Below are 23633 nucleotides of genomic sequence, written 5' to 3'. Positions count from 1 at the left end.
TACCATGTTATGTCATTGAAAATCACATTATTTCCTAATGCATTGGGGTACATTCAGAACCATACATTTAATTTCATACAACAATCAATCTATTGACGCAATCAGGAATATTAATCTGCGTGCTCATTGATGGCCTTTTGTAAAATTAGATAGTATCAATTGCATTATATATTTCATGCAGAATTAAAAGTGAATATTACATGTCACTTCATCGAAAAAATAAACGAATATTTTCTTGAAACATCTTAATTGTATCTCATTTCAGTGACCGTTTTTTTTCTGAACTAATTACAAAGAAATGTGCTCACAGGTTCTATCCTCTTGGTTAAAAGCTTCTTGGCATTGCTAAATGTCTTTTCTCCTTTTGCTCTGTACCGTGTTAGCCTCTTAGCTGTCCCTGCTAAGCTATATTCATATATCTCTGGGCCCGGCTAAATTCAGCTCTCATCCGTTAATGACTTGTGCAGGCGGTTAATAGACCAATTAAATCCGGAGGAACCACACAACCTTTCTCGTGAAATTGTTATTATTTTGCCTATTGCATTTGAGTATAGTATGGGCTAATTAGGTCTACTGGATCATTATTATGATAAGGGATAGTGTTAATGTTATTAATAATAATAATAATATTTGTATTATTTTCTGTTGTTTTAGGCTATTCAATGTTATAAAAATACTGTTGATGTTTTTTAATCTGGAAAGAGGATAATGATTTTATTAACTAGCGTTCATTGGTTTAAAAAAAAGGGGGAAACGAAAATAAACAACATACATTTTCATTATCATGAAAATAACTGTTTTTTTGTCTTCTGCAGGCTTCCAGTAATGGAGTGTAATCCTTCTCAGTTACCTGCGACACGGGACTCCAGCTGCTCTCCACCGAGCTCCAAACAGGACCTCCCAACATTCAACCCCAACATGAAACCCAACCAGGTCAGCGAGACCGCCCTGTATGGAATACCCATAGTCTGTCTGGTGCTGGACGGTCAGGAGAGACTGTGCCTGGCGCAGATCTCCAACACTCTGCTGAAGAACTACAGCTATAACGAGATCCACAACCGGCGCGTGGCTCTGGGCATCACCTGCGTGCAGTGCACCCCGGTCCAGCTGGAGATTCTGAGGCGTGCGGGCGCCATGCCCATCTCCTCGAGGCGCTGTGGGATGATCACAAAGCGCGAAGCAGAGAGGCTTTGTAAATCGTTTATCGGAGCCCACAACCCTCCAAAACTACCGGAGAATTTTGCGTTTGATGTTTCCCACGAGTGCACGTGGGGGAGCCGTGGTAACTTTATACCAGCCAGGTACAACAGCTCCAGAGCCAAGTGTATCAAGTGCTCCTTCTGCAATATGTATTTTTCTCCCAATAAGTTCATATTCCACTCTCACCGAACATCAGAATCCAAGTACACCCAGCCAGACGCTGCTAATTTTAACTCCTGGAGGAGACACCTCAAACTGACCGACAAGGGCTCGCCGGATGATTTAGCTCATGCGTGGGAGGACGTCAAAGCCATGTTCAACGGGGGCAGCCGGAAGAGGACGCTGCCCATGCACCGCCACGGGCCCGAACGTTCCTCTCCGTTAAAACCTCACCAAGGACCTTCCAACCTGCCCCGGAGAGGCTCACCGGAGATCCCCCCTAAAATCCTCCGCTGCGAGGACAACCGGGGAGGCATGGGGAGTATAGCGAGCATCACGCGCAGCTATCCCATTATCCCGGTGCCCAGCAAAAGCTACGGGATGCTGCAGAACGTGAAGATCCCTCCACCTCTCTTCCCACACCCATACGGGTTTCCGGCCTTCTCGTTGTGTCAGAAGAAGGATGACAGTGGTGTGATGGGGGAGCCGAATAAAGCCCACCTCTCTGGCGTCTTCTCCTGGCCGAGCACCAAGGACAGCGCCTACCACTCTTTCCCCATGTTCTGGCCTACTGCAGACGGCCTGCCCATACCGTCCTTCCCCCACCCCCACCATCAGGCCCAGGCCCAGCCCAAACAGCCATCGGAGGTCCTGTGCGCCAGACAGAGTGAGCAGGACGCATCCGAGCAGAGTGACAGAAATAGCAACACTCCGAAGGACAGTGTGGGGGATAGTGAGCGGTGCTCCAGCACTCAGTCCACCCGGAATGAGGATGACAAGTCCGGGGATGAGGCGAGGTCAATGGACGGTAAAATGCCCGTTCTACCCCGGAAGATTAGCTATGTCTCCGCATTCAGACCCGTCCTCAAAGACACGGAGAGTATAGCCAAACTATACGGTAACCGGGGGAAGTACAACGGGGCTCGAGCTGGGTATCTGTCACCTGATTTCCTAAGCGAGAGCTCGAGCTACAGGTCCTTATCGCCAGGCAGCGTGGAGAGCGTTGGCGAGACAGATGTGGACGTGGAGACCAATAAGTCACAGGAGGATGAGGAGTCACTTCCGCACTCAATTGAGGACTGCAGGAGCCCCCCTGTCCCTGTTCTAAGCCTTTCGCGCGGTGCAGGTTCACCAAACGGCCTTGAATCCATACCTGAGTCAGAGCAGGCCGCTGTGGTCGATTCACAGAGAATGAACCTACCTATACAGGTGGTGCTGTCTTCAAATAGAGATAGACATGGCAAACAGCTGCCGGTCTGCAATAAGACCACGTCTTTTGATGAAGTGAGTGATTGATATGGTCCGTCTCATTCTATTAGATGGCTATTTACATACTAAGGAATATACTATTTAATTGTGATTCATTCATTGATTCATTAAAAAGTCATCATCCTCTTGCTTTTACACAAATGTGTGTGAATAGCAGAGAATAAAAGGCCGTTCAAATACACTGTCCAATAGGAGAATGTGTTCCCAATGTCACAGAGCGATATTGTATGCAAATGACTAATTAGCCTCATTATCCTGTCTGATTTATCTAGGTGTATTCACCGGACAGGAACAGTCCATATGAGTTTGGTTCAGCAACGAATTACCAGACAGACAATGTGAAATCGAAAGGTTGGATGTTGTTCTGTTAATATATTTTTTTAAATAATAAAATAGATGTTGTGAAAAGGAATGACACTTATTTGTTGTTTATTCAGATGACTGTGCCAGTAGAGAGGAGCCATCTTCGACAGTGAAGGAGGTTGAAACGAAGTCGTATAAGGGCCAAAGCCGGGAGGAGGGCCCGAGAGAAGCACTGAACGAGGGTAAGTTTAAGCGCTACACTTGTCAGTTGATAATACGATAATTTTACATTTTCTGTCAGAACTTTAAATATACAAGTATTTAAGCCTATATTTTATTGCCTATTTGTATATATTATTTGTACTGTTATAAATGTTTTCTCTGTGTGCATTCAGGCGAGGAAGCTACACACAATGTTAGCATAATCTCAGACAAACATAGAACACTGGCTAAATATAAGACCATTAAATAACTATTCTAATTAATATTAATATTATTATGAATCATACATGTTGGTCTATTAGTTTAAATATGTTATTGTTTATGATATACTTTCTTTAATAATTGGATTGATCCCTACAGAATAGGTTGGAAGATATAGAACAACTTCCCCCGAGGCCATTTACCAAATCGCTTAACATGAATCGTTTAACATAAATTAGCCTATACCATTTAACCTACAACATTTACTCTATACCATTTAGTCTAAACCCCGAAGCAATTTTCAAACCCGTATTAATATTCTATTTTTAACACGTTGGTTCGTTCCTTTTCTACAGACGAATTGCAGAAACAACTCATGGAGCAAGTGGAGCTAAGGAAGAAATTGGAACGAGAATTCCAACATTTAAAAGGTATAATTCAGCAGGCAGGTTTCCATTGATCCAGGTTTATTCGACGCTGGCTGCTGGCTGGCTGGACAAAAGCAATGTCGCAAACAAAATATCTAATTGCGACATGTGTAATGGAAACGGCAGATATAGGAGGATTTTATCAAAATCAACAAAAATGTTATCCGTTCGAGGGATAATTTCTCTTTTTGTCGAACTAACTTTATATCATACAAATGATGACGGAAACGGTGTTTTCGGATAAATGATGATTGCCGAATACTTCTGAAGGTACGCGGGGCACGTGATGTCATCACGTAACTATAAACTCCACTTTACATTTCATTGTAAATTCCTCGCTTACTGCTTGCAAAATGTATCTATTTTTCAACTATAAAAGTAATGTTTCTTTGCAGGACAAGGATTGTCCTGAGTTTTAAGAATGCCTGAATTGCTTTTCCGTGCTTATCTGGTTGCCTGGCAAGTTTCCACCAGACAATTATTCCAGATGTACAGGAGTGTAAGTGTCAGCACCGTGCGGACGAGCCTCGGCAGCCCGGAGTGAATGGGCTCTAGATCTGTGGCGATACGTTAGACACATGACCATTATTAGAATGTGGCAAATATTAGTCAACTATTGCATTCTATCCATGCTGACTTTCACGGGCTACCTGAGACATGAAACAGAATAGGTCAACACAGTCTCACAATCAATTCGTGCATATATGTACAAAATGCATTTCAGCAAATTGGGCTGGATAGGTGGGAGGGCAAACAGGCTGTCGCCAATTTATTAATGCGCAATTTGCCTAACTAGGTAATGGAAACACTTCAACCACTACATTTTTATTCGACATTGTATGGCGTTTGCGAAAACGTTGTATCATTTTGTGACGTCATTGCGCCCCGCCGTTTTTATTGACACAATGTAGTTAAATGGATGGAAATGCATCCTAGCAGGCAATTGTCGCATCTATTTTCAATGCGAACTTTCTAAATGTCGACAAAAAATAAATCACTGGACAAGTTACTGGAAACAGAAATAGCTATTGTGATCAAATGTCACAGGTTTATAGTTTTTTGATTCCAACGGGTTAGAGAGTTTCTCTTAATGTCATGCTTGTCGTGATCAGCATCTTGAACGCTGAACAAAAACAATTCGATTAGGTTTTGCACTGCGTTATATTTGACATGCTGCGATCACATGCTAGTCGGATCAAGGAAACTCTGACATTTTGACTTGCTATCTGGTTGTAGTTATATACGTACCGTGTTCAACTAGTTAGCAAGTCGGACATTTCTGAGTTTCCTTTTTTTACGACTAGCATGTGAACGCGGCATTAGTGCATGCTAATTTTGTATTGCATGGTTCGATTATAATTGATGTTGCTGTCAAACGCATATGGCTGCAATGGTAATTTAGCTATTTATCACGTCTAAGGGCTGTATCCAGGCACTCCGCGTTGTGTCGTGCTAAGGAGGAGGGGGGGGGGGGGGTGTATTGTTGCACCTGCGATGGTAATTTAGGAAGCTAGATTCCATTTTGCCCGAGTAGGATGCCAGAGTGTATAGGCTGGCATATTAAAACAATAGCCAAGTAGGCTAGTTTATTGGCTATACGAAAGATGACTAAGCTAGTTTATTGGCTATACTAAAGATGACTATTTCTCCCCAGATAATTTCAATCATCAGATGAAAAGGGAGCTGTCCTACAGGGAGGAGATGGTCCAGCAGCTTCATATTGTGAGAGGTGAGAACATACCAAACATTCACACGGAGGCATACTGGTATAAAAGACTAGCTGCTTACAACTTTGTTAGTAAAGTAGGACCATTAAACAACATCAACAAGTGTTGATGTAAAAAGGGTTATATGAATACATATAATTGGTTGATTGATCAAATGTAATTGTTTGCAAAATAAATCAATTGATGAATAATCTATCCTCTAATTGTATCTCGATAAACTCAGAACATATGGAGATGTACAGTGGGGCAAAAAAGTATTTAGTCAGCCACCAATTGTGCAAGTTCTCCCACTTAAAAAGATGAGAGAGGCCTGTAATTTTCATCATAGATACACTTCAACTATGACAGACAAAATGAGAAAAAAAATCCAGAAAATCACATTGTAGGATTTTTAATGAATTTATTTGCAAATTATGGTGGAAAATAAGTATTTAGTGGAGAGGATTTTTAATGAATTTATTTGTGGAGAGGATTTTTAATGAATTTATTTGCAAATTATGGTGGAAAATAAGTATTTAGTGTGACTGTTTGAGGTTGTGGACAGGTGTCTTTTATACTGATAACAAGTTCAAACAGATGCCATTAATACAGGTAACGAGTGGAGGACAGAGGAGCCTCTTAAAGAAGAAGTTACAGGTCTGTGAGAGCCAGAAATCTTGCTTGTTTGTAGGTGACCAAATACTTATTTTCCACCATAATTTGCAAATCAATTCAAGAAAATCCTACAATGTGATTTTCTGGATTTTTTTTCTCATTTTGTCTGTCATAGTTGAAGTGTACCTATGATGACAATTACAGGCCTCTCTCATCTTTTTAAGTGGGAGAACTTGCACAATTGGTGGCTGACTAAATACTTTTTTGCCCCACTGTATGTGGCCATAACTGTAGATTTACATCACTAAAAGAGTGATGTAAATCAGGGGATCCCCAACCTCTCCTCGTGGACTCCCAGCCATTCAATACATTTGGTCTATTCCACAGCTACCCTACCTGATTCCACTTGTCAACTAATCATCAAACCCTTGACTAGGCGAATCACGTGAGTTAGTTCAGGGCTAAAACAACATGGTGAACTGTCCCCAAAGTTTGAAAGCCACTGATGTAAATCCTAGCTCTTAATATATTCTTCTGTCCCTTACATATAGACACATTATGCAGTGAGCTGGAGCGAGAGAAAAAGGCTCGCTATGCTATTCAACACAAGTTGAAAGGTAACTGATATGAAGCTTGTAGGAATATGCTAATAAATAAATATGCAGTGCATTCGGAAAGTATTCAGACCCTTTGCTATGAGACATGAGATTTGATCTCAGGTGCATCCTGTTTCCATTGATCATCCTTGAGATGTTTCTACAACTTGATTGGAGTCAAATTGTAGTAAATTCAATTGATTGGACATGATTTGGAAAGCCAAAAACCTGTCTACATAAGGTCCCATAGTCTACAGTGTTGACAGTGTATGTCTCAGCAAATGCTAAGCCATGAGGTCGAAGGAATTGTCCGTAGAGCTCTGAGACAGAGATGTTTTATTGTCCCTGGCACAAGGTGCACCTGTGTCATGATCATGCTGTTTAATCAGCTTCTTCTTAATGTGCTATACCTGTCAGGTGGATGGATAATCTTGGCAAAGGAAAAATGCTCACTAACAGATGTGAACACATTTGTGCAAAAAAAATTGAGAGAAATCAGCTTTTTGTGCATATTGAACATTTCTGGGATCTTTTGTTTCATGAAACACGAGAACAACGCTTTACATGTTGTGATATTATTTTTGTTCAGTGTGTATTTATATACAATACCAGTCAAAAGTTTGGACTCACCTACTCATTCAAGGGTTTTTCTTTATTTGGACTATTTTCTACATTGTAGAATAATAGTGATGACATCAAATCTATGAAATAACACATGGAATCATGTAGTAACCAAAAAAGTGTTAATTAAACAAATCAAAATATATTTTATATTTGAGATTCTTCAAAGTAGCCACCCTTTGCCTTGATGACAGCTTTGCACACTCTTGGCATTCTCTCAACCAGCTCATGAGGTAATCACCTGGAATGCATTTCAATTAACAGGTGTGCCTTGTTAAAAGTTCATTTGTGGAATATCTTTACTTCTTAGTGCGTTTGAGCCAATCAGTTGTTTTGTGACAAGGTAAGGGTGGTATACAGAATATAGCCCTGTGGTAAAAGACCAAGTCCATATTATGACAAGAAGAGCTCAAAATAAGCAAAGAGAAATGACAGTCCATCATTACTTTAAGAAAGTCAGGTCAGTCAATCCGGAAAATTTCAAGAACTTTAAAAGTTTCTTCAAGTGCAGTTTTAAAGACTATCAAGAGCTATGATGAGACTGGCTCTCATGAGGACAGGATAGGAAGACACAGAGTTAACTCTGCTGCAGAGGATAAGTTCAGATTGCAGGCCAAATAAATGCTTCTCAGAGCTCATGTAACAGACACATCTCAACGTCAACTGTTCAGAGAAGACTGCTTGAATCAGGCCTTCATGGTCGAATTTCTGCAAAGAAACCACTACTAAAGGACACCAATAAGAAGAAGAGACTTGCTTGGTGCAAGAAACACGAGCAATGGACATTAGACCGGTGGAAATCTGTCCTTTGGTCTGATGAGTCCAAACTTGAGATTTTTGGTCCCAACCGCCGTGTCTTTGTGAGACACAGAGTAGATGAACGGATGATCTCTGCATGTGTGGTTCCAACTGTGAAGCATGGAGGAGGTGTGATGGTGTGGGGGTGCTTTGCTGTTGACACTGTCAGTGATTTATTTTGAATTCAAGGCAAACTTAACCAGCATGGTTACCACAGCATTCTGCAGCGATACTCCATCCCATCTGGTTTGCGCTTAGTGGAACTATCATTTGTTTTTCAACAGGACAATGACCCAACACACCTCCAGGCTGTTTAAGGGCTATTTGACCAAGAAGAGTGATGGAGTGCTGCATCAGATGACCTGACCTCCACAATCACCCAACCTCAACCCAATTGAGATGGTTTGGGATGAGTTGGACCGCAGAGTGAAGGAAAAGCATATGTGAGAACTACTTCAAGACTGTTGGAAAAGCATTCCAGGTGAAGCTGGTTGAGAGAATGCCAAGAGTGTGCAAAGCTGTCATCAAGGCAAAGGGTGGCTATAAAATATATTTAGACTTGTTTAACCCTTTTTTGGTTACTACATGATTCCATATGTGTTATTTCATAGTTTTGATGTCTTCACTATTATTCTACAATTTAGAAAATAGTAAAAAATAAAGAAAAACCCTTGAATGAGTAGGTGTGTCCAAACTTTTGACTGGTGCTATATATATACACTGAACAAAAAATGTGAATGCAACATGTGAAGACATCTAACCCTTTAGCCACAGCAAAACTGCCTGTTCACACATAAACATCCCTAACTAGGTCCTTTTGAATGAAATCTGCAGTTTATATAAAATATATATATAAAAAAACAATTTTACTGCAGTTTTCATACACATAGGAATGTGAACCTGTGAACAGACAGTCTTGCTGTGGCTAAATGGTTTGTATTCTGCAAACATGCAATGCATTTGGAAAGTTTTCACACCTCTTGATCTTAGCAGATTTTGTGATGTTACAGCCTTATTCTGAAATAGATTCAATTACATGTGTTCCTTGTCAATCTACACCCCATAATGACAACACAAAAACAGGTTTTTATTTATTGGACATTTATATTAAAAATAAATAAAACGGAAGTACCTTATTTACATAAGTATTCAGACTCTTTGCTATGAGATTCGAAATTGAGCTCATGTGCATCCTGTTTCCATTGATAATTCTTGAGATGTTTCTACAACTTGATTGGAGTCCACCTGTGGTAAATAAAAATTTTGGACATGATTTTGAAAGGCACACACCTGTCTGTATAAGATCACACAGTTGACAGTGCATGTCAGAGCAAACACCAAGCCATGAGGTCAGTAGAGCTCAGAGACGAGGCACAGATTTGGGGAAGCGAACCAAAACATTTCTGCAGCATTGAAGGTCCCCAAAAACACACAGGCCTCCATCATTCTTAAATGGATGAAGTTTGGAACCACCAAGACTCTTCCTAGAGCTGGCCGCCTAGCCAACCTGAGAAATCGGGGGAGAAGGGCCTTGGTCAGGGAAGTTACCAACATCCCAAATGGTCACTCTGACAGAGCTCCAGAGTTCCTCTGTGGAGATGGGAGAACCTTCCAGAAGTACAACCATCTCTGCAGCACTCCACCAATCAGGCCTTTTATGGTAGAGTGGCCAGATGGAAGCCACTCCTCAGGAAAAGGCACATGACAGCCTGCTTTGAGTTTGCCAAATGGCACCTAAAGGTCTCTCAGACCATGAGAAACAAGATTCCCTGGTCTGATGAAACCAAGATTCAACTCTTTGGCCTGAATGCCAAGCATCACGTCTGGAGGAAACCTGGCACCATCCCTACAGAGAAGCATGGTGGTGGCAGCATCATCCTGTGGGGATGTTTTTCAGCTGCAGGGACTGGGAGACTAGTCAGGATCAAGGGTAAGATGACCGGAGCAAAGTACAGAGAGATCATTGATGAAAACCTGCTCCAGAGCCTCAGGACCTCAGACTGGGGCAAAGGTTCACCTTCCAACAGGACAACGACCCTTAGCACACAGCCAAGACAACGCAGGAGTGGGTTTGGGACAAGTCTCTGAATGTCCTTGAGTGGCCCAGCCAGAGCCCGGACTTGAACCCGATCTAACATCTCTGGAGAGACCTGAAAATAGCTGTGCAGCGACGCTCCCCATCCAACCTGACAGAGCTTGAGAGGATCTGCGGAGAAGAATGGGAGAAACTCCCCAAATACAGGTGTGATTAGCTTGTAGCGTCATACCCAAGAAGACTCAAGGCTGTAATTGCTGCCAAAGGTGCTTCAACAAAGTACTGAGTAAAGAGTCTGAATACTTATGTAAATGTGATATTTTTATTTTTTAAAGTTATTTATTTATTTTATAAATTAGCAAACATTAAAAAAAAACTGTTTTTACTTTGTCATTATGGGTTATTGTGTGTAGATTAATGAGGGGGAACAAACTATTTAATCTATTTTAGAATTAGGCTGTAACGTAACAAAATGTGTAAAAAGTCAAGGGGTCTGAATGCTTCCCGAAGGCTCTGTCCATAAACATGCAGTCTGTTAATGAAGTTGTATCACATTTTAGAGCATGGCCTTGATTCAAGTTGACCCACAACTGCCTTTAACTACTTTTGAATTCAAATAGGTTTGTCAAGTTACATTTACTGAGGAAAAAGAGAATGAACTTAAATGCGTTTTGAAAACCCATCAACAGAAAGTAATTGTGCATTGTGAGGACCACACACACACACACACACACACACACACACATCTAGTGGATCTATTTAGTGTCTATTCCCTTTCTTCCCAGAAGCTCACGACGCGCTACACCAATTCTCCTGTAAGATGCTGACTCCTCGTCACTGCACTGGAACCTGCTCCTTCAAACCTCCTCTTCTACCACCCTAGTCCCTTCCCACAGTCCGCCGTGGAGCCCCATCCGATTTGGAAAGCAAGACTACTACCACCCTAGCCCCTTCCCACAGTCCGCCATGGAGCCCCATCCGTTTGGAAAGCAAAACTACTACCACCCTAGCCCCTTCCCACAGTCCGCCATGGAGCCCCATCCGTTTGGAAAGCAAGACTTCTACCACCCTAGCCCCTTCCCACAGTCCGCTGTGGAGCCCCATCCGTTTGGAAAGCAAGACTTCTACCACCCTAGCCCCTTCCCACAGTCCGCTGTGGAGCCCCATCCGTTTGGAAAGCAAGACTACTACCACCCTGAAGACTAGGCGTACAGTATCCAAAATTCTAGGCAGGGTCTGAGTTAGGATAGACAATTTAACACGAGAGACAGGGTCTGAGTTAGGGTAGACAATTTAACACGAGAGACGGGGTCTGAGTTAGGGTAGACAATTTAACACGAGAGAGACTGGGTCTGAGTTAGGATAGACAATTTAACACGAGAGACAGGGTCTGAGTTAGGGTAGACAATTTAACACGAGAGACGGGGTCTGAGTTAGGGTAGACAATTTAACACGAGAGAGAGGGTCTGAGTTAGGGTAGACAATTTAACACGAGAGACAGGGTCTGAGTTAGGGTAGACAATTTAACACGAGAGACAGGGCCTGAGTTAGGGTAGACAATTCCCAGTAACTTTACAAAAGTTTTTCCAGAAGTCCTGGTTGGAAGATTCCTAGAATCAGAAAGGAATAAGCAGGAAACCCAGGATTTCTGGGAAAGCTGGACATTTTGGGAAAGCTACCGGAATTTTGCAAACCTTGTCTGAGAAATGATGTGATCAGCATTTGAGATCATAATACATTATATTATATGGACATGGAGGACCTGATCCTAGGTCAGCACTGTTTTACTCTGAGAGGCTTTATGAATCCGGCACCTGGCCTCTATCAAATGAACACATCATTGTACCAGAGCAATGCCTTGGCGTGAAGGAAACCTAGAGCCGTCATTAGCCACTGCATAAAAAAACCTAGAGCTGTCATTAGCCACTGCATTTAATGATATTAATTGTAACATATGAGAGAGTGTGTCTTCAGACTGTGTATAATTTATATAAAGTTATAAAGTACAACATGAAAAATATTATATGTTTAAATGAAAATATGACCATAACTTTTATAAATCATTAATATACAGTACCAGTCAAATGTTTGGACACACCTACTCATTCAAGGGTTTTTCTTTATTTTTACTATTTTCTACATTGTAGAATAATACTGAAGACATCAAAACTATGAAATAACAACATATGGAATCATGCAGTAACCCAAAAAATTAAACAAATGAAAATTTATTTTATATTTGAAATTCTTCAAAGTAGCCACCCTTTGCCTTGATGACAGCTTTGCACACTCTTGGCATTCTCTCAACAAGCTTCATGAGGTAGTCACCTGGAAGACATTTCAGTAAACAGGTGTGCCTTGTTAAAAGTTAATTTGTGGAATTTCTTTCCTTCTGAATGCATTTGAGCCAATCAGTTGTGTTGTGACAAGGTAGGGTATACAGAATATAGCCCTATTTGGTAAAAGACCAAGTCCATATTATGGCAACAACAGCTCAAATAAGCAACGAGAAACGACAGTCCATCATTACTTTAAGACATGAAGGTCAGTCAGTCCGGAAAATGTCAAAACGTGAAAGTTTTTTCAAGTGCAGTCGCAAAAACCATCAAGCGCTATGATGAAACTGGCTCTCATGAGAACAGGAAAGGAAGACCCAGAGTTACCTCTGCTGCAGAGGATAAGTTCATTAGAGTTAACAACACCTCAGATTGCAGCCCAAATAAATGCTTCACAGAGTTCAAGTAACAGACACATCTCAACATCAACTGTTCAGAGGAGACTGCTTGAATCAGGCCTTCATGGTTGAATTGCTGCAAAGAAACAACTACTAAAGGACACCAATAATAAGAAGAGACTTGCTTGGTCCAAGAAACACGAGCAATGGACATTAGACCTGTGGAAATCTGTCCTTGGTTCTGATGAGTCCAAATTTGAGATTTTTGGTTCAAACCGCCGTGTCTTCGTGAGACGCAGAGTAGTTGAACGGATGATCTCCGCATGTGTGGTTCCCACCGTGAAGCATGGAGGAGGAGGTGTGATGGTTTGGGGGTGCTTTGCTGGTGACACTGTCAGTGATTTATTTAGAATTCAAGACAGACTTAACCAGCATGGCTAGCACAGCATTCTGCAGCGATACTCCATCCCATCTGGTTTGCGCTTAGTGGAACTATCATTTGTTTTTCAACAGGACAATGACCCAACACACCTCCAGGCTGTTTAAGGGCTATTTGACCAAGAAGAGTGATGGAGTGCTGCATCAGATGACCTGACCTCCACAATCACCCGACCTCAACCCAATTGAGATGGTTTGGGGTGAGTTGGACCGCAGAGTGAGCCGACAAGTGCTCAGCATATATGGGAACTCCTTCTAGACTGTTGGAAAAGCATTCCAGGTGAAGCTGGTTGAGAGAATGCCAAGAGTGTGCAAATCTGTCATCAAGGCAAAGGGTGGCTACTTTGAAGAATCTCAAATATAAAATATATGTTGATTTGTTTAACACTTTTTGGTTACTACATGATTCCATATGTGTTATTTCATAGTTTTGACGTCATCACTATTATTCTACAATGTAGACAATAGTAATCATAAAGAACATCCCTTGAAGAAGTAGGTGTTTCCAAACTTTTGACTGGTATTGTATATATTTGGTGGCAAAGTGCAATGAATAATATATATCCTGTGATAGTTTTGTTATTTCAATGTTGCTATTTAAGTGCTATTATCTTAATGTAAGTAGTTTGTTTGATTTCATTTCTCAATGTTGTTAACTAATTACCATTGTTCGCTCTCTGCTAATCAGCAAGTTTGTATATGTGATTCAGTTTAAAGTAGCACCCTCAATGATTTATATGTGTATTAAAATCTGTGGTTTGGGATTCATTTGTTGCTATTTTTGTAAAACAATAACATTGGACAACATCATAGACAAAGCCTACTGATGCGAATTACTCTAATGCACTGGTAATAGTGGAGCTATAGCTTGTCATAGTGGTGCCAGACTGTTAATAGTGGGGCTATAGCTTGTCATAGTGGTGCCAGACTGTTAATAGTGGGGCTATAGCTTGTCATAGTGGTGCAAGACTGTTAATAGTGGGGCTATAACTTGTCATAGTGGTGGCAGACTCTTAATAGTGGGTATATAGAATGTCATAGTGATGACAGACTGTTAATAGTGGGTATATAGAATGTCATAGTGGTGACAGACTGTTAATAGTGGGGCTATAGCTTGTCATAGTGGTGGCAGACTGTTAATAGTGGGTATATAGCTTGTCATAGTGGTGACAGACTCTTAATAGTGGGTATATAGAATGTCATAGTGGTGACAGACTCTTAATAGTGGGTATATAGAATGTCATAGTGGTGACAGACTGTTAATAGTGGGTATATAGAATGTCATAGTGGTGACAGACTCTTAATAGTGGGTATATAGAATGTCATAGTGGTGACAGACTGTTAATAGTGGGTATATAGAATGTCATAGTGGTGGCAGACTGTTAATAGTGGGTATATAGAATGTCATAGTGGTGACAGACTGTTAATAGTGGGGCTATAGCTTGTCATAGTGGTGGCAGACTGTTAATAGTGGATATATAGCTTGTCATAGTGGTGACAGACTCTTAATAGTGTGTATATAGAATGTCATAGTGGTGACAGACTGTTAATAGTGGGTATATAGAATGTCATAGTGGTGGCAGACTGTTAATAGTGGGTATATAGAATGTCATAGTGGTGGCAGACTGTTAATAGTGGGGCTATAGCTTGTCATAGTGGTGACAGACTGTTAATAGTGGGGCTATAGCTTGTCATAGTGGTTTTTATTTTATTTATTTTTTATTTCACCTTTATTTAACCAGGTAGGCTAGCTGAGAACAGGTTCTCATTTTCAACTGCGACCTGGCCAAGATAAAGCAGTGTTACACATGGAGTAAAACAAACATACAGTCAATAATACAGTTGAAGAAAGACCCTATATACAGTCTGTGCGAATGAGGTAAGATAAGGGAGTTAAGGCAATAAATAGGCCATGGAGGCGAAGAAATTACAATGTACCAATTAAACACTAAATGGTAGATGTGCAGAAGATGAATGTGCAAGTAGAGATACTGGGGTGCAAAGGAGCAAGATAGATAAATAAATACAGTATGGGGATGAGGTAGTTGGATGGGCTATTTACAGATGGACTATGTACAGGTGCAGTGATCTGTGAGCTGCTCTGACAGCTGGTGCTTAAAGCTAGTGAGGGAGGTATGAGTCTCCAGCTTCAGTGATTTCTGCAGTTCGTTCCAGTCATTGGCAGCAGAGAACTGGAAGGAAAGGCAGCCAAAGGAGGAATTGGCTTTGGGGGTGACCAGTGAGATATACCTGCTGGAGCGCGTGCTACGGGTGGGTACTGCTATGGTGACCAGTGAGCTGAGATAAGGCGGGGCTTTACCTAGCAAAGGCTTGTAGATGACCTGGAGCCAGTGGGTTTGGCAACGAGTATGAAGCGAGGGCCAGCCAACGAGAGAGTACAGGTCGCAGTGATGGGTAGTACATGGGGCATTGGTGACAAAACGGATGGCACTGTGATAGACTGCATCCAATTTATTGAGTAGAGTGTTGGAGGCTATTTTGTAAATGACATCGCCGAAGTCGAGGATCGATAGTATGGTCAGTTTTACGAAGGTATGTTTGGCAGCATGAGTGAAGGATGCTTTGTTGCGAAATAGCAAGCCAATTCTAGATGTAATTTTGGATTGGAGATACTTAATGTGAGTCTGGAAGGAGAGTTTACAGTCTAACCGGACACCTAGGTATTTGTAGATGTCCACATATTCTAAGTCAGAGTAGTGATGCTGGACGGGCGGGCGGGTGCGGGCAGCGACAAAGCCTACTGATGAGAATTACTCGAATGCACTGGTAATAGCGGGGCTATAGCTTGTCATAGTGGTGGCAGACTGTTAATAGTGGGTATATAGAATGTCATAGTGGTGACAGACTGGTGATTTTATCCTGTGTAACGTTTTACACACTTTTAACCCTAACCTAATGCGTTTCTCCATCATTTGAAATTAAGTCGCAAATACTGTATAATGGTTGTAAGGGATGTATTTAAATATAAAGTCAATGGATTTATGTAGTGCGAGATTGCCATCTACAGGTCAATTGTGAGAGCAATTTAAATAGTAGAGTCAAGGTATCAAAACAACTATTGAGATTCACTCCGCGGACTAGTCTGCCTCCTAGTCTCCTCGCTTTCACGCCTGCGCTCAGAGTTACAAGATGGCGGAGAGTGCGGAACTGAAGGTAAAGCGTAGGCCAAAATTACATTTGACAAAAAAAGGCTGTATTTTGTTTTTAAGTCATACCCGTGGGTTACATGTAGTTTGAATCTTCTTTATTTTATGTATTTACTTCATTAGCTATTGGTTATGTTTTTCATTTTTGTATAAAACTCAGTGGAAGTCGTAGGTAGCATTGTTATTGTTAGCTAGCTACGATTGAGTCTTGCCTGCCTCGCAGCTTGATGCTAGCGAATTACAGTAGTAAACTAGCTAGCTAACTAGTTGTTGTGTGGTTAGCTTACCAATTTCGCCAGTTAATATTTCATATAAATGTGTAATACATTGCCAGAACCTTGTTATACCAGCCAGAACTGCATATGTTTTTCCCGCCAGTCAGCATTTTCCAACCAAACCAAAGAGCCATTGCTCGGCCCCAATGTAAGGTTAGCTAATAAGCTAGCTCCGTAGCATTGGTCCTGGACCAGACGTCCTTAAAGAATGTGTAGTTAGCTGATAACAGTTGAACGTGTCGACTTTTTAAGCAGTTTTGATAATCAGCTGATTTAGAATGACGATAGTGACGTCAAAGATTGGTCACTACAGGTGGGTGGTGGTTACCGTAGCTATGGCTACCACGGTTAGCCGTAGCTAACTGGAGTGGCTACCACGGTTAGCCGTAGCTAACTGGAGTGGCTACCACGGTTAGCCGTAGCTAGCTAACTGGTGTAGCTACCACGGTTAGCCGTAGCTAGCTAACTGATGTAGCTACCACGGTTAGCCGTAGCTAGCTAACTGATGTAGCTACCACGGTTAGCCGTAGCTAGCTAACTGGTGTAGCTACCACGGTTAGCCGTAGCTAGCTAACTGGTGTAGCTACCACGGTTAGCCGTAGCTAGCTATTTTAGCCAGCAGTGTGAAATATGAATTACGGAGTGACAAAGGCAGAACTATTAGTAGGCCAGTCAATGTGTGATCAGAAGCACTCTCCATGCTTTTGCCTGTACAGTGAAACCAAATAACACAGAAGCGTCTGTACACCTGTAATGATTTGGTGTTTGTGAGTGATACTTTTTTCAAATTTGATTTAGCCTTTTATTTAACACAGATGCCGGTCAACACCAACCTATTTTAATGTATATACTTTGTAGGCCATGTATTCACTTCACTTCCATGTCATTTAGAAACATAATATTAGCATTCCTGAAACATTATTTTGTTGAAGTATAATTTGATCTCTGAGAAATTAAACTCATTGATTGCACCCAAATTGGCCATTTTAATTGATAGGATTCATATAATCTTCAATAAATATAGTACTTAACTTCTGATTTTGGACCATAATTCTTCCTAACAATGAGTAAGACATGAGGAATCAAATAAAATGATCAATAGCCACTCACAGACCCCGGCACACCCCAACAACCAGTAGACAGTATCAGTTTTCCATGACTGACAGGCAGGTAGCCTAGTGGTAGGAGCGTTGGGCCAGTAACTGAAAGGTTGCTAGCTCAAATCTGTCGTTCTGCCCCTGAACCAGGCAGTTACCCGGTAGGCTGTCATAGTAAATAATGTCTTAATGTTCTTAACTGACTATCCTAGTTAAATAAACTGTAGTATGGAACTGTTGCTAAGAGTATTGCTCCTTCATCCTCTAATGTATTCCCTTTGAGTCTGGTGATGATTTTCTTCCCCTGTTCAGAGAAATTAGCCATTTATTTCATTCTTTACGGGTAAATTACTGTGAAAGGACCATGTTTTGCCAACTACATGCCTCTGTTCCTGTTACTGTCGCAACCACACCCTTTTATAAATTTTGATGTTCTCTTTGCAACTTTGGGTATAGCAATTTTCTCATGATAACAATAAATTGGATGTTAATTACTATATTTAATGAAGATTATCCTATAAATGAAGATGGCCAATTTGAGTGCAGTCAATTAGCTTAATTTCTCAGAGATGCAATTAATGTCTCAGGAATGCTAATCTGTTTCTAACTACATAAAGGATTTCAGAACAATCTGAGATGGTGGGTGTCAAATCTCTTTCCGGTTGCTTTTTGAGGTGGAATGAATGCTATTTTGTCTAGTGAAGGCTAGGTTCCGGTTGTAATTTGTGTAGAGGAGAGACCCTTGCCCTCAGATCACCACCGAATGAATCTATCCATGAAGCATCTTAGTGTAGGAGTGCTGCTTGAGACAAGACTGTAGACTCCTATGGTGTCTAGAGCCTGCCACACTTGAGACAAGACCGTGGACTCCTATGGTGTCTAGAGCCTGCCACACTTGAGACAAGACCGTGGACTCCTGTGGTGTCTAGAGCCTGCCAGCCTTGAGACAAGACTGTAGACTCCTATGGTGTCTAGAGCCTGCCACACTTGAGACAAGACCGTGGACTCCTATGGTGTCTAGAGCCTGCCACACTTGAGACAAGACCGTGGACTCCTGTGGTGTCTAGAGCCTGCCAGCCTTGAGACAAGACTGTAGACTCCTATGGTGTCTAGAGCCTGCCAGCCTTGAGACAAGACCGTGGACTCCTGTGGTGTCTAGAGCCTGCCAGCCTTGAGACAAGACTGTAGACTCCTATGGTGTCTAGAGCCTGCCAGCCTTGAGACAAGACTGTAGACTCCTATGGTGTCTAGAGCCTGCCAGCCTTGAGACAAGACTGTAGACTCCTATGGTGTCTAGAGCCTGCCAGCCTTGAGACAAGACTGTAGACTCCTATGGTGTCTAGAGCCTGCCAGCCTTGAGACAAGACTGTAGACTCCTATGGTGTCTAGAGCCTGCCAGCCTTGAGACAAGACTGTAGACTCCTATGGTGTCTAGAGCCTGCCAGCCTTGAGACAAGACTGTAGACTCCTATGGTGTCTAGAGCCTGCCAGCCTTGAGACAAGACTGTAGACTCCTATGGTGTCTAGAGCCTGCCAGCCTTGAGACAAGACTGTAGACTCCTATGGTGTCTAGAGCCTGCCAGCCTTGAGACAAGACTGTAGACTCCTATGGTGTCTAGAGCCTGCCAGCCTAGCTGTCGCTGGTGAAATAAAACATACTTGCCACCACAACACAATTGATTATTTCAGAAGTTGTAAAATACCTGTTGATTGTCCCTTTACTCACACAAGTTGTGTTCCCCAAAATGTAGCTTTGCAGTGAGACAAAGCCAGAGTGTAATGCCAGCATGTTCTGTTGATCTGTCCTAATCCTGCAATAATACTTATGATCATTTCCTTCCTCCCAAAGCAAATGGTGATGAGCCTTCGTGTTTCAGAGCTACAAGTGTTACTAGGCTACGCAGGACGCAACAAACACGGCCGCAAACACGAACTGTTGACCAAAGCCCTGCACCTCCTTAAGGCCGGCTGCAGCCCCGCTGTCCAGATGAAGGTGAAGGAGCTGTACAGGCGCCGCTTCCCCACCAAGATGGTGTCTCCGGTGGACCTGGCCCTGCCCAGTGTCCACTCCACCCTGTCTGGAGGCCTCACCTCGCTGGGGTTTGACAGCCACGGGTCCCCCTCGCCCCTCTCCCTGCTTGGGCCCAAACACGAGCTGGGCCTGCCCCACCTGCCCTCCTCCCTTCACCCCGTACACCCTGACGTCAAGCTGCAGAGACTGCCCTTTTATGACATGCTGGATGAGCTCATCAAACCCACCAGCCTGGGTGAGTAGTCTGGTGCAGGTCTGTCTGTTAGGCCATCATTGGGTCGGCTTCTCATGTGATAGAATTCAACAGTGTGCAGGTATCTTTCTTTAATCAATTTACCGTTTGTACTCTGCACCTGCAATTAAGTGGATGGACTAAATGTGCTTCCATGTCATTGTCTGTCTTGGTATGGTGAGTTGCTGAGTCTTCATCCTCTCTCTGTGTGCTTTTGTCCCCAGCCTCAGACAATAGTCAGCGGTTTCAGGAGACGTGTTATGCCTTTGCACTGACACCTCAGCAGGTCCAGCAGATCAGCAGCTCCATGTAAGACTGGGGGGAGGGGGTGATTAGAGGATGGGTGAGGGGTGATTTATTTTATTTATTTAACTAGGCATGTCAGTTAAGAACAAGTTCTTATTTTCAATGATGGCCTAGGAACAGTGAACAACTGCCTTGTTCAGGGGCAGAACGACAGATTTTTACCATGTCAGCTCGGGATTCTATCTAGAAACCTTTCAGTTACTAGTCCAATGCTCTAACCACTAGGCTACCTGTCGTTAGAGGATGTGGGGTTGTTAGAGGATGGGGAGGGGGGGTTAGAGGATGGGGGAGGGGGTTGTTAGAGGATGGGGAGGGGGGGTTAGAGGATGGGGAGGGGGGGGTTAGAGGATGGGGGGGGGGGTGGTTTGGGGATGACGGAGGGGGGTGGTTAGGGGATAGGGGGGGTTAGAGGATGGGGACAGGAAGGAGAGTGGAGGGGATTAGGGGAAGGTGAGGAGAGAATAGGAGAGGGGACGGGAGGGGAGGAAAGGGAAAGAGAGTTGAGTGGAGGGGGGGAGGGGAGGGCAGGAGGTGAGATAATAGGAGAGTGGAGGGTGGTGGGGAGAATAGGGGAGTGGAAGGGGGAGGGGAGTGGAGAATATTTTGAGGATTGGGGAGGGGGGTTAGAGGATAGGGGACAGGAAGGAGAGGGGAGGAGTGGGGGAGGATAGGGGACCGGGAGGAAAGGGAAAGAGAGTTGAGAGGGGGGGCAGGAGGGGGGAAGGGAGTGGGGGAGGGGGAGAGAATAAGAGAGGGGGGAGGGGAGGGGGAAAGGAGAACTAAGGACTGACCGCTGTACATGATGCCCCTATCTAAAGCAATAAAACACACAGAACCACAGAGCGTGTCTGTCTTTACAGTATCTCCCTCAGATAAGGATGTGACTGGTTTCAATTCACTCGCGCTAGGAGTTATTCTCCTTATGAAAAATAACAAGAAATACAGTTTCTACTGTAATTGTATAATGCATGTTCAATTTGGAAATGTTTATTTTTCTCACTTTGCTGGACTTCTCACCTAAATCTGTCTGTCTGTCTGTCTGTCTGTCTGTCTGTCTGTCTGTCTGTCTGTCTGTCTGTCTGTCTGTCTGTCTGTCTGTCTGTCTGTCTGTCTGTCTGTCTGTCTGTCTGTCTGTCTGTCTGTCTGTCTGTCTGTCTGTCTGTCTGTCTGTCTGTCTCTGTCTCTGTCTCTGTCTCTGTCTCTGTCTACAGGGACATCTCTGGGACCAAGTGTGACTTTGCGGTCCAGGTTCAGTTAAGGTAAGGCTCCTTTGGTGTTCTAGCCTGTTCTTTATTTCACCTCTTCATAGTAGGACTCGTGTTCACTGTAGCACTCGTGTTCACTGTAGCACTCGTGTTCACTGTAGCACTCGTGTTCACTGTAGGACTCGTGTTCACTGTAGCACTCGTGTTCACTGTAGCACTCGTGTTCACTGTAGCACTCGTGTTCACTGTAGCACTCGTGTTCACTGTAGCACTCGTGTTCACTGTAGGACTCGTGTTCACTGTAGGACTCGTGTTCACTGTAGCACTCGTGTTCACTGTAGCACTCGTGTTCACTGTAGGACTCGTGTTCACTGTAGCACTCGTGTTCACTGTAGCACTCGTGTTCACTGTAGGACTCGTGTTCACTGTAGCACTCGTGTTCACTGTAGGACTCGTGTTCACTGTGGGACTCGTGTTCACTGTAGCACTCGTGTTCACTGTAGGACTCGTGTTCACTGTAGCACTCGTGTTCACTGTAGCACTCGTGTTCACTGTAGGACTCGTGTTCACTGTAGGACTCGTGTTCACTGTAGGACTCGTGTTCACTGTAGAACTCGTGTTCACTGTAGGACTCGTGTTCACTGTAGGACTCGTGTTCACAGTAGGACTCGTGTTCACTGTAGGACTCGTGTTCACTGTAGGACTCGTGTTCACAGTAGGACTCGTGTTCACTGTAGCACTCGTGTTCACTGTAGGACTCGTGTTCACAGTAGGACTCGTGTTCACTGTAGGACTCGTGTTCACTGTAGCACTCGTGTTCACAGTAGGACTCGTGTTCACTGTAGGACTCGTGTTCACTGTAGGACTCGTGTTCACAGTAGGACTCGTGTTCACTAAGTAAAATTGAGACATGCCTGCACTAATAAGCGGCTTCATGAGACTACTGACTGACTACTGACTGACTACTGACTGACTACTGACTGACTACTGTGTATTCCTGGGTTTGTCATCTGAATTGGTTATGGGATGTGTCATTGTTCTGTTGTATTAGTTATTGATCTCTGTATTTTCTGTCCCAGGTTTTGTTTATCAGAGACGAGTTGTACCCAGGAGGATCATTTCCCGTCCAACCTGTGTGTTAAAGTCAACAGCAAGCCCTGCAACCTCCCGGTGAGTCTGTCTGACAGCCAACCGCTAAGTACTACTCATTAAGCCGGTGTTTCCTATCCTGGTCCTGGGGACCTAAAGGGCTGCACGTTGTTGGGTTTGATTTCACCCATCAGCTCCTCATCAAGCCGTTACTTGAATCAACCCTTTAAGGTTCCCTAGGACCAGGATAGGAAATGCTGCATTAATAACTACTCTAGGAAAATGTACTAATATAATATACAGGGCATGTGGAAAGTTTTCAGACAACTTCACTTTTTCAAAAAAAAAAAACGTTACGGCCTTATTTCCACCCCCCCCTCATCCTTTTTAGAATAAGGCTGTAACTACAGTTCTACCAACTATGATTTTTCAACGCCCATACCGATTATTGGAGGACCAAAAAAGACGATGCCGATTAATCGGCCAATTTTTATTTGATTTATTTGTAATAATGACAATTACAACAATACTGAATGAACACTTATTTTATATAATACATCAATAAAATCAATTTAGCCTCAAATAAATAATGAAACGTGTTCAATTTGGTTTAAATAATGCAAAAACAATGTGTTGGAGAAGAAAGTAAAAGTGCAATATGTGCTATGTAAGAAAGCTAACATTTCAGTTCCTTGCTCAGAACATGAGAACATATGAAAGCTGGTGGTTCCTTTTAACAGGAGTCTTCAATATTCCCAGGTAAGAAGTTTTAGGTTGTAGTTAATATAGGACTATTTCCCTCTATACCATTTGTATGTCATTAACCTTTGACTATTGGATGTTCTTATAGGCACTTTAGTATTGCCAGTGTAACACTGTAGCTTCCGTCCCTCTCCTCGCTCCTCCCTGGGCTCGAACCAGCAACACAATGACAACAGCCACCATCGAAGCAGCGTTACCCATGC

The 23633-nt window shown here is 42.9% G+C and overlaps 2 protein-coding genes across 2 annotated transcripts in view; both read left to right on the top strand.

The window, feature by feature from the left end:
* Positions 1 to 825: 825 nt before the first annotated feature.
* Positions 826 to 12215, top strand: LOC109867064 (SKI family transcriptional corepressor 1 homolog-B-like). The gene is made up of 7 exons (XM_031801475.1): positions 826 to 2643; positions 2901 to 2979; positions 3066 to 3173; positions 3711 to 3785; positions 5437 to 5511; positions 6655 to 6720; positions 10939 to 12215. Exons 1-7 carry the CDS (start codon positions 826 to 828, stop codon positions 11034 to 11036), a joined length of 2319 nt encoding a protein of 772 aa, XP_031657335.1. The 3' UTR covers positions 11037 to 12215.
* A 4142-nt stretch (positions 12216 to 16357) lies between these two features.
* Positions 16358 to 23633, top strand: part of LOC109867265 (E3 SUMO-protein ligase PIAS1) — a 33738-nt gene continuing 26462 nt past the window's right edge. Inside the window, exons 1-5 of the mRNA XM_031802135.1 lie at positions 16358 to 16439; positions 19654 to 20071; positions 20293 to 20377; positions 21586 to 21633; positions 22659 to 22749. Of these exons, the coding sequence (XP_031657995.1) occupies positions 16416 to 16439; positions 19654 to 20071; positions 20293 to 20377; positions 21586 to 21633; positions 22659 to 22749 (666 nt within the window). The 5' untranslated portion in view covers positions 16358 to 16415. The remainder of the gene's footprint in view (positions 16440 to 19653; positions 20072 to 20292; positions 20378 to 21585; positions 21634 to 22658; positions 22750 to 23633) is intronic.

The sequence above is a fragment of the Oncorhynchus kisutch genome, linkage group LG22 (assembly GCF_002021735.2).
Source record: "Oncorhynchus kisutch isolate 150728-3 linkage group LG22, Okis_V2, whole genome shotgun sequence".
NCBI classification, from domain to species: Eukaryota; Metazoa; Chordata; class Actinopteri; order Salmoniformes; family Salmonidae; genus Oncorhynchus; species Oncorhynchus kisutch.
The sequence above is the reverse complement of the archived record's forward strand: the minus strand, read 5'-3'. Positions and strand labels throughout refer to the sequence as shown.